General features: G+C 36.9%; 1 protein-coding gene across 1 annotated transcript; it reads left to right on the top strand.

Annotated features, from left to right (window-relative positions):
• Positions 1 to 580: 580 nt before the first annotated feature.
• Positions 581 to 10,323, top strand: LOC137396774 (lipoma-preferred partner homolog). Its single transcript, XM_068083085.1, has 8 exons — positions 581 to 942; positions 1,301 to 1,561; positions 4,922 to 5,023; positions 6,840 to 6,971; positions 7,340 to 7,454; positions 9,067 to 9,187; positions 9,610 to 9,959; positions 10,038 to 10,323. The coding sequence occupies exons 1-7, from the start codon at positions 852 to 854 to the stop codon at positions 9,736 to 9,738; spliced, it is 951 nt and encodes a 316-aa protein (XP_067939186.1). The 5' UTR covers positions 581 to 851; the 3' UTR covers positions 9,739 to 9,959; positions 10,038 to 10,323.
• Positions 10,324 to 12,295: the final 1,972 nt, after the last annotated feature.

The raw sequence follows: 12,295 nt of genomic DNA, 5'->3' as shown, positions 1-12,295 counted from the left end.
CTCCTAAAGAGTTACAGATATTTGTCATGATATTTATTAACAGAGACTATTAGGCAGAGTATCATGTTATAGCTTTGATAGTATACAACCTAGTAATCATAGGTAGCGTATCATGTTATAGCTTATATGATATACATTCTAGTAATCATAGGTAGAGTATCATGTTATAGCTTAAATGATATACATACTAGTAATCATAGGTAGAGTATCATGTTATAGCTTAAATGATATACATACTAGTAATCACAAGTAGAGTATCATGTTATAGCTTAGATGATATACATACTAGTAATCATAGGTAGAGTATCATGTTATAACTTAAATGATATACATACTAGTAATCATAGGTAGAGTATCATGTTATAGCTTAGATCATATACATACTAGTAATCATAGGTAGAGTATCATGTTATAACTTAGATGATATACATACTAGTAATCATATGTAGAGTATCATGCTATAGATTAGATGATATACATACTAGTAATCATAGGTAGAGTATCATGTTATATCTTACATGATATACATACTAGTAATCATAGGTAGAGTATCATGTTGTAACTTAGATGATATACATACTGGTAATCATAGGTAGAGTATCATGTTATAACTTAAATAATATACATATTATTAATCATATGTGGAATATATGATCATACTGTAAATTTAATACAAGAGATCAACAAAACCAAGCTATATGTTATTTTGCATTAACAATATACTAACCTCTTTTTCTAAAGACCTGGAAGTTGCTGGTAGTTTCTACAGCAGTTGTTGGTCTTAGCCAGTCTGTTCATCAAAAGCATTAGACTAGCAAATCTTTTTAAAAGAACATATTCTATCTGTAGTAATGGAACCCAAGTCTCCCACTCGCATCCCTCCACCTGTTGCTCCTAAGCCAGCAGCCAAACTGATAGCTTTAAGGAGTTCCCAGTCAGAAGGTAAACCCTAAAGCTATGTCATACGTTTATGGACTCATGTTGCAGGTGCTTCAGAAGATTGAATAGGAAATTGACATTTCAGCCGATGCTTTGTATATCAGCATCATTCTATAAAAGTCATCGGAAGTTGGCATTAGTTCTGGAAAAACGTTTCATTCATGCAATAACCAAGTTATTGCAGGCCAAATATCTGGTCCAGACTAACTCGCTTATTCCTCAATATCTGACCAGCGACAATTTTGCGGTTTCGACCACATGCTCTTTTGTGGCTAAAAGGAAAATGTTCTTGGCAGGTCGTATTCTAGGATTTCTCAAATTCTTTCACCTCAGTGCACTTATGAGTTTTTAACCTCCCTAGATATACAGCCACCACTCCAAACGAAATGCAGTACAATTGTCAATGTCGGTCAACTACAGCAACCTCATGCCAACCAAGTACGTCTCCAGCAGTCACCTACTAGCCCACCACATAGTCAGCTACCGTTTGCAAACCAGTCACAATTGTCAGAGCCTCCTTTCAAACAACCAGCTAAGACATCTAGCAAAAAGGAGCTGGCAGACCTGACGAGTCAACTACTTCTGAACATGGAGAAGGTTTCCTCGGAACCAGAATTTGCTGGTTGGTTCACAAGAATAGATTGTAGCATGATAATATTATCGGGGAATTTAGCAACTATATACATGTACATATTATGTGCTGTATCTATAAATCTCAGTGTTTGTATATCATTCGTCTGCTCAGTTGTGGTAACAAAAAGTCACCTCCGTACTGGATATGAACTCGTAACATTCAAATCGTAAGTCTAATTATTATTCAAATCTATATAGTCTTTTCGCGGTTGCACAGGTAAATGTGAACTTTTTATTATTAATTAATCTTACCTTTTGCGTTTGTTATCTTTGAAAGGTAATTTTTTACTATTACCCATTTTTTCAAATCATAGTTTTGAAATGTGTCATTTCAATTTCAAATGTTACTTTACACTCCTACATGTATTTACGGTTTTTCCTAAGGTTTGATCGCTAAATCATTAAAGGCTAACTACTTTTCACATAGACAATTGCATTATCTCGAGTAGGAATAGCCTCTACATTCTCTCTTTGTTCGGTCAGATGAAGTCTCAGGCAAAGACACTCTGATATCTCATTTTTACGTTTGTACCAGTATTGAGAGGGACCATTATCGTTGTATTTAAAGTTTGGATGGATGGTTTCTGCTGCAACAGTAACCTTTTTATACACCCACTTCTATGTACTCACTGTTATTATTTATTCAACATGTTCATAATTTTTATTTTGTTTTCTCAGTTCATATTAATTGTATCAATACCTAATCATTTATTATTGTAATCGTAGCAAAACAGTCTTCATGTAGCCATTACATGCTAATTATTTCACATTTAAACACCTTTACAGCTGTTTTATGTTTTTTTTCTCAATTTATTTGAACCGCACAAAACACTTTTCTCACGATATGAAGTTGCAAAGTTATGATGGTACCTGGTGTATACAGCATTCAGCTAGTGTATATAGGTAATAGGTGTATATATATATATACCGTAAAGCCTCTAATTGAACACCACCTCTATTTGAACGCCACCTCTATTTAACTGCCACCCTGAGAGAAGGGGTGAGAAATAGAGCGCCACTCTCTAATTGAATGTCACCTTCATCTTACCGCCGCTGAAACATTCTTTGATCTTTATGACCCCATAATATCAATTGATCAGTAGAAAAGTGTCCACAAAATCGTATTAATATTGAATCGTTTGCATCAATAACAATTAATTCTCTCATTGTCGAATTCTAAAGCTTTTTGTTTCTCTTTTTGTTCAAATTTTGATAGCAGCACTATAAAAATAATTAATAACTGTCTCAGGCTGATAGTAGTTCCTTTTTTATACTTCGAAGTACAGTACATGCATAAAAAAATGGTTTACATTTACGATGCTTTGGGCCGAAGGTTACATTTAGCGAGCAAGACTTTTACGCGTTGCATTTGTGCTAAATGCAACGAGTAAAAGTTTTGCTCCGCCAAAAATTTGTATAGACACCAGTGTCGATTAGTTCAGCAGTGCGAAAGAAAAGTTGAGGTCAGAAGACATTGTGGAAGATATTGGACAACCAGAAGAAGTTTGTTCCACGGAAAGCAGCAATCAGAAGCAGCTATCCGAGCAAACGATGCAAATATTTTTGTTTTAAAAATGTTAATTTTTGTTTATGCGTGTAATATAAAGTATGGGTTGTTTAGATCACTTGTTCATGAATATATATATAACTAGCTGTACTCCCTGCATTGCCCGCGTAATAGAGAAGTCTTTGCGCAGAAAATCTATTTGTATTTAACATATAACAACATTTGCCATTCTAACTTTCAAACTACATATCATGAGAGAAGTGTTTTGTGTAATTGTAATAAATTAAGAGAGAAAATAAAAATAATTAAAGGTTTTCAAACTTCGTCAAACAACTTTTAAACTTTATACCATGAGGAAAATGTTTTGTGCAGGTCAAATAAATTAAAAAAATAAAACAACTATTAAAAGGTTTAGATGTAAATGTGAAATAATTAGCAAGTAATAGCTAAATTACGTGTAAGTCGGTTTTGCTACGATTACAATAAAAGAGGATTCAGTAATGATACAATTCATATGAACTGAGAAAACAAAATAAAAATCCTAAATTTGTAGAAATAATAACAATTTTTGCATAGAAGTGTGTGTGTATGAAAAAGATTACTGTTCCACCAGAAGCTATCCATCAAATCTTTGAATACGACGATGCTGGTACTAAGGTAAAAATGAGATATCATACTGTCTTTGTCTGACCAAACGCAGTGAGAACCTTCCTACGGAGATAATATAATTTTTCGCGCGAGAAGAATTGGCCTTGATCCCAGATATAGTAATTGAACCTTACGAAAAATATTTCTTGGCATTGGTAAAATAATCACTGTGCGCCATAGCCGGATGGACACACATCCATACACAGATGCTTTGAGAAATATACATATATATAGAGTATGTAGCATTTGATTGATTATCATTATATCTACTATATAAATATGCAGATTTATAGCATATTATTTAATAGCATCCTTGCAGTTAGCTTAAAACTGTTTACAATGGATCAACCCTCATAACTCCTCTTCTATTGTACATAACAAACTAGTTTTGGCTGCAAACTGTAGCAAAAACATCAATGAGTGCAACGAGCTTTTATTCAACATTGTTAAATATAAAGATAAAATAAAAATATGCCTTCAAATTTAGAATGAAATAAGATTTGAAAGCTTTAACAAATTTCGACGCAAGGCACAGGCTATAAGATCATCGCAGGTTAATTGCAAACAATAGATATCAATTGGTAGAGATATTTCTTGGCTCCTCAATGCATATTTTATTTTGAGATCTTTGACAAGTGGAGGTAAGTTAGCAGATTTATTGCATCCAAAAGGTTTAGCATTGGTCCACCAGAAAAATGGCAAAATATGGGCGACATTTGCTTCGCTTGTAAAAATGCTAAATTTATCTTTCCAAAATTCTGACGTACCATTTGAAAAATAGAACGCCAGCCTCTATTGGAATGCCGCGTCCAATTCCCTTCCACTATAGAGGAAGGGTTGAAAAATAGAGCGCCATGGCGTTCAATTAGAAGTTTCCAATTTCTCCTAGAAAATACTGGTTTTTCAGTTAGAACATGCAGTGTTTAGCAGTAATCAGCCATCGGGACCGAAGTTTGTAAACTGTATGTATTACAACTTTTACTCTGAGTTTAACTATGTAGCTTACAGGTAAGTACATCGATTATAAATTCAAATAAGTTCCTGCAATCTGAATTTCATCGCAATAGGCCAACACAGAGCCATGTTTTAGGCGAATATGTATATAGGATTGGTTATCATATACAATAGATGTAGTCAACGTTACAGATGACTTGGTTGACTCTCATATAGCCATAGATACTTGCATCTTTTAAGGTGTGTGCAGTCGGTGCCACGTCATAATCAGATCATCGGAAGAAGGATGCACAGCTATGGACAAGTTTTATCATAGTGCCTGCTTTACCTGCGAGACTTGCAGTAAGTAGAGACAACTCTTGTGTAGGGACACCATAGGTTATTTGTTCTTCGTTCTATCTATTCCAAAGCCAATGAAAGGTAAAAACAGTTTAGCAGCACTGGCAACGACAAATAGTCTAAGATGGTATTGCAATTTTAGTTTTCCAGTACTTGTGGAATTCTATTTCAGTTTATAACTATTTCTTGTTTTGCAGCGTATATTGTAAGGTAAGAGTGCTCTCCCCTCTCTCAAGGTCACCTCGGGATTACACAGTTACTTACTCATAGTTACGTGTGTTGGTCGTAAAGATCATTAGATTGCAAAAACTTGTCTTTTTCAAAGATGTAGGAACTAACAAGTCAGTGAAGTTGAAAATAAATATTAACGGTGTTCAGTCCTGTATGTCAAGACCTTGCTGGTGAAAATAATGGGTTTTGATGGACCTTTTGCCGCAAGTAATATAGAGGAGCTTTCAATGAATACTGTTGATAGGAAACTGATTTTATTTTGATTTCCCATACTGATTTCTGCATCAGATGTTTAAAAGAGAACTATCATAATTGTATATGAAGAAAGGATGGTGATACTGATGAACGTGAGAGGATTCAGATGGAAATAATTCTTTTCATTTTCTATTGCCTTTTTATTGTCATATAATATTTCATGTCTTCTGATATTGTCTTATTTGTTATAGTTCCCTTTTTGTGTTAACTTTGTTAACGTAGCACTAACATGCTGTCTCTTTGTCACCTCTCACTCTCTCTTTGTCACCTCTCACTCTCTCCTTGTCACCTCTCACTCTCTCCTTGTCACCTCTCACTCTCTCCTTGTCACCTCACACTCTCTACTTGTCACCTCTCACTCTCTCTTTGTCACCTCTCACTCTCTCCTTGTCACCTCTCACTCTCTCTTTGTCACCTCTCACTCTCTCCTTGTCACCTCTCACTCTCTCTTTGTCACCTCTCACTCTCTCCTTGTCACCTCTCACTCTCTCTTTGTCACCTCTCACTCTCTCCTTGTCACCTCTCACTCTCTCCTTGTCACCTCTCACTCTCTCCTTGTCACCTCACACCCTCTACTTGTCACCTCTCACTCTCTCTTTGTCACCTCTCACTCTCTCCTTGTCACCTCTCACTCTCTCCTTGTCACCTCACACTCTCTACTTGTCACCTCTCACTCTCTCTTTGTCACCTCTCACTCTCTCCTTGTCACCTCTCACTCTCTCTTTGTCACCTCTCACTCTCTCCTTGTCACCTCTCACTCTCTCCTTGTCACCTCTCACTCTCTCCTTGTCACCTCACACTCTCTACTTGTCACCTCTCACTCTCTCTTTGTCACCTCTCACTCTCTCCTTGTCACCTCTCACTCTCTCCTTGTCACCTCTCACTCTCTCCTTGTCACCTCTCACTCTCTCCTTGTCACCTCTCACTCTCTCCTTGTCACCTCACACTCTCTACTTGTCACCTCTCACTCTCTCTTTGTCACCTCTCACTCTCTCCTTGTCACCTCACACTCTCTCCTTGTCACCTCTCACTCTCACCCGCTCACTTCTCCTATCACACACTATTCTCCTTCCACCTTGCCCTATGCTGGTCACTCATCCAATCACATATTACTCTGCTCTCTCTTCATATCGCATCATATATTGGCTTGCTGTAACATGTATTTATTTATGTTGCACTCTCAAGTCTCGCCTTGCAAACATTCATTTGCTTAGTTTTTGCATTGAAAGGAGTAAGCAACTCCCAGTTACTCACAGTCTCCGCTGACTCTTTCACTCAATTTCAAACTGTTTTTTATCTGTTCTGTTCACATTCTTATCTATCCACCCCGCAGGCCGAACTTTATCCGGGCACTCCTTCTATTCCCTTGAGTCCCGTATTCTCTGTGAGGGCTGCTATGTCAACACTCTGGAGAAATGCATTGAGTGCAAGCTCCCTGTGACGGAGAGAATCCTTCGGGCTACGGGTGAGTCATAATCTAAACTAGCCATATATTGAGAGATGACCTTATAATCTGGTTTTATTGGATTTGAAGCTTGATTTGGTCTTTGTTTCCTGTTACACAACAGATTTTAAAATACTGCAGCTAAACCTAATTGTTGGTTTACTCACATTCTGTCATAAGCTAGTTGTAGCTGGTCATCTCCTCACCAAAGGTAAGACAACCCTTCCACACGAGTACATTCACCTCACAGCTGACCCACTTCTCTCAATAGTTCTAATATAAAGTGAGCAATGTTTAGGTAGGAGTAAATGTCTCATCTATGATACTTTACTGTTCAGTAGTTAGCCCTTCACACCTCCGCTTGTAACTTTAGCATGCTCTTCTTACAGGTAAAGTCTATCATCCCGAGTGTTTCACTTGCATACACTGTAATAAGAGTTTGGATGGAGTTCCATTTACAGTTGATGCCCACAACAAAATACACTGCGTCGATGATTTCCACATGTATGTTAATTACCATATATTTTCTGTACTCTGTAAAGTGATGTACAGTTGTGTGCGAAATACTTGGGACACCTATGCAATTATGCTATAAATGCTTACATAATGTTTAAATTGCTCTAGACTGAGTAATATTGAAGTTAATCTTATAATTGTACACATCAATGAAAAGCTCAGAGTGTAAGGAATGCACTCATCTTACTTTCGACAAGATAAATTAAATTACTGATATGTTGTCTCCATGTTTGGAGCACATGGACCATAATCTCCTTTCACTGTTTAGACCTGTTCTTCAATTCATTTGGCTCTCTAATTTGGCTTTTGATGCGAGTGGAAATGTCAAAACTGAATTAAAGTTATCTCAAAGACATTCTTTTATCTCATTTCTGTGCATTGTTTATCGTAACTCTCTCAGACATTTACAGTTTTCGTATAAAAGGCTGAGCAAAAGTTTGATAAATTCATTTGATTTCATCATGTCATCTCTTCGCGACAAGAAGTATTCTGTGGTGCACCTTTACAGTAAACAGAACAAGACTGTGAGAGAAATTGCTGCAGAATTGAAAATTGCAAAGTCTACAGTGCATAATATTATAAAGAAATGGAAAGAAGTTGGAACGATTGATGACCAGAGAGCGGGAAACAGTGGACGGAAACGAAAGTCAGATTTTCGCAGCGATAGGGTCTTGCGTAGACTGGGTCGAGGCAGCAGGCGTAAATCCTGTGCTGAGTTAGCTGTTGACTGGAAAAAGTCAACAGGTGTGGAAGCAAGCAGGTTTACAGTGACGAGAAGGTTGAAAGAAGGTGGGCTAAGCAGACGCCGTGCCAGGAAGAAACCATTGCTTTCATCTGTTCAGAAGGAAAAGAGATTGGATTGGGCAACAGCACATCAAGACTGGAGATTCAGACATCGGATCTGAATCCGATTGAAAATTTGTGGAAGACACTGAAAAATATCTTGAGGAAAGATGGAAGAGCTTCAAGCAAACTTGTACTGAAAGAAAGGATAGTGAAGGCCTGGCACAGGATGATATTTCAAGAAGAACTTCTGAGACTGATTGAAAGCATGCCCCATCGCTGCCGCATGGTTATTTCCAGCAAAGGTGGTCCAATTAAGTACTGATGTACCACTACACAACCCCAATGGCCCTTTTCAGGGCCACCAACATATGCAAGAGTTGTTCATTAGATTTTATAACCCATTTAGTGACACGAAACACAGTTCGAATTATGAACTAAATTGTGGAAAAATACAGGTTTTCTGTAGTGATGAGCTTTGAAACCCAGTATCTCATGAGAAATTGCAATTAGTGCAATTATTTTATTATTATTAGATTTCTAACATTCTGAGGATTCCAAAAATGTGTAGGTTCATATATATGTAACAGGAGTTTGATACAAAAATGATGTTTTACAGCTAAATATTAATATTCTGCTTTGCGTCCCAAGTATTTTGCACACAACTGTATATTGCAACTTGCATCATTTGGTATGTCGCTTCCTTAAGTATGCATATATGTGATTACTCCTGATTCATTTGTTGTTCCTCATTGTCACTCAACTCTGAGGCACCCCCAACAATGGCACACCAGGTGGTGGATTTGTGTTCTTGCAGGAAATATGCTCCTCGGTGTAGCGTCTGCAGAGAGGCGATACTTCCCGCTGCAAACGGAGTTGAGACTGTCAGAGTTGTAGCTTTAGATAGGAACTTTCACGTCAACTGCTACAAATGTGAGGTTGGTATTTACCACAATGTACTTACTGCAATGTACTTACCTCATTCATAATTATTCTCCTTGTTGACAGTGGTTTCTTTACCACAATGTACTTACCTCAATGTACTTAGTTCAGTCATCATTCTCCTTGTTGATATTGGTTCCTTTACCACAATGTACTTACCTCAATGTACTTACTTCAGTCATCATTCTCCTTGTTGACAGTGGTTCCTTTACCACAATGTGCTTAGCTCAATGTACTTCAGTCATCATTCTCCTTGTTGGTAGTGGTCCCTTTACCACAATGTACTTACCTCAATGTATTTACTTCAGTCATCATTCTCCTTGTTGACAGTGGGCTATTTACGGCAGTTCACTTTATCATAGCCAGTCTTGTAATATTTCTGGTTGGTCTCGCAGCTTAATTTCATTTTATCCTGCAGGACTGTGGTGTGATCATGTCTACCGAATCCCCAGAGAAGGGATGCTTCCCCATGGATGGACAACTCCTCTGCAAACTTTGTAATGCCAGTAAAGCGACTAGAGGCTCCTCCATGTCTTCTGATATGTGACCTTTGACCTGTAAATTATATGCCAACCTTTAATCATTGAACCCCATTTCCTTTCCTATAACCTTTTTTGGCACATTTGAATATAGTTAGTGAATGTGTGACATTTAGTAACCTCCAGTTCATGTGATTATTTATGCCACCAAGTGTACCCAGTTGACACGTGTTGACAGTTGACACGTGTTGACAGTTGACACGTGTTGACAGTTGACACGTGTTGACACGTGTTGACAGTTGACACGTGTTGACAGTTGACACGTGCTGACAGTTGACACGTGTTGACAGTTGACACGTGTTGACAGTTGACATCAGTGTAGTATCTGTGTGTATCAGTGGTGTATCTTAGTATATTATACTGTTTATATCTTTGTATCCAGACACATGGTTCTGTTTACCAACCAATACGCAACGTCTGGCACTCCTCGCGAACACATGTTTGTTTCATGGGGTCCAATGCGCTCACATATTTACTTTATTTTATATATGTAGTAGGTATTTAGTAACCTGTCTCTACCCCATTATGTCTTACGCTAACATGGTGCTAGTACTTTATATGGTTTCAATACACAAGAGTTATCTACCCCTGTCTTTAGCACTCTCATTTCAAGGACATCACAAATCAAGTCTATCAACTTAATCTTCTTTTACTAGACATATTGTCAAATCTTTGCTGCTTTTCTTTGCTCTTATCAGTCTATGTGTGCTTAGTTGTCTATGGACAGTCATTCCACTAAGGTGATTTGTTGACTCAGTCACTGAAGTGAGTTATGACACAGTCTGTCAGAAAGCTACTCCACATAACAGCCGATTGGACTTGTCTATCAAAATTTTCAAACTGAATGTTTAATCGTTTTTACAGAATTGCCATGAATAGCTGTTAATTTTCAGCCAAAAATGAAACTTGGGTATCTGCCAACTTGATCTGGAATAAACTTTGGAAAATGAAGTATTCTAGCATCGTCATATAGCCAATGTGGATGGGTTAAAAAAACGTGAATACTATTTGAGTTCCAAGAAGTATCGAACTCTGGTTAAGTTATAATCTACAGAAGCAAAACGTTCATTCAGCTCTTCAGAAGAAAGATAAGGTTTTGTTGGAGAATTTTCCTGTTTTTTAGCATTCCAACCTCTCCAGTTTTATGCACCCACTAAAGTTGAATTCTTTATCGAAAGCTTGACCAATTTTTCTGGTGAATTAATTTGGTGACATACATGTACATTGAATTTTGTAGGTGTTTTTTCCTTCTCTTTCAGCTTCTCAAATTGTTCTTTCCTGTTGAACAAGACACCATTCTGATTGACATACATGTATCTAAACACACATGTACCTACCTATACATATATTCTATGGTTCGAAAAACTGAACTCTGCCAATTCTATAGTCATGTGAAACTATGTACTGCTAATTTGTGTTTAAAAATGTCGCTGCAATACTTTCTGGGGTGACATTTAAGTAATTATAGAATTACTATTTTTGTATCTGCATTTCTGGTGACACATTGGTTTAGTCATGCTTCATATTATATAGATAGGTTAAATCTAGGTTTCCATGATGTTGTAATTCATAACCTTAGTGTAATTGTTCATAACTTTTATTTAACTGTTCATAACCTTGATGTAGCTGTTCATAGCCTTGATGTAACTGTTCCTAACCTTGATGTAGCTGTTCATAACCTTGATGTAAATGTTCATAACCTTGATGTAACTGTTCATAACCTTGATGTAGCTATTCATAACCTTGATGTAGCTGTTCATAACCTTGATGTAAATGTTCATAACCTTGATGTAACTGTTCATAACCTTGATGTAAATGTTCATAACCTTGATGTAAATGTTCATAACCTTGATGTAACTGTTCATAACCTTGATGTAGCTATTCATAACCTTGATGTAGCTGTTCATAACCTTGATGTAGCTGTTCATAACCTTGATGTAACTGTTCACAACCTTGATGTAGCTATTCATAACCTTGATGTAGCTGTTCATAACCTTGATGTAACTGTTCATAACCTTGATGTAGCTATTCATAACCTTGATGTAGCTGTTCATAACCTTGATGTAACTGTTCATAACCTTGATGTAGCTATTCATAACCTTGATGTAGCTGTTCATAACCTTGATGTAAATGTTCATAACCTTGATGTAAATGTTCATAACCTTGATGTAACTGTTCATAACCTTGATGTAAATGTTCATAACCTTGATGTAACTGTTCATAACCTTGATGTAGCTATTCATAACCTTGATGTAGCTGTTCATAACCTTGATGTAGCTATTCATAACCTTGATGTAGCTGTTCATAACTTTGATGTAAATGTTCATAACCTTGATGTAACTGTTCATAACCTTGATGTAAATGTTCATAACCTTGATGTAAATGTTCATAACCTTGATGTAACTGTTCATAACCTTGATGTAAATGTTCATAACCTTGATGTAACTGTTCATAACCTTGATGTAGCTATTCATAACCTTGATGTAGCTGTTCATAACCTTGATGTAGCTGTTCATAACCTTGATGTAACTGTTCACAACCTTGATGTAGCTATTCATAACCTTG

The sequence above is a fragment of the Watersipora subatra genome, chromosome 5 (genome assembly GCF_963576615.1).
Source record: "Watersipora subatra chromosome 5, tzWatSuba1.1, whole genome shotgun sequence".
In the NCBI taxonomy this organism is placed as follows: Eukaryota; Metazoa; Bryozoa; class Gymnolaemata; order Cheilostomatida; family Watersiporidae; genus Watersipora; species Watersipora subatra.
Note: the sequence above shows the minus strand (reverse complement) of the source record. Positions and strands in the feature narration are given on the sequence as shown.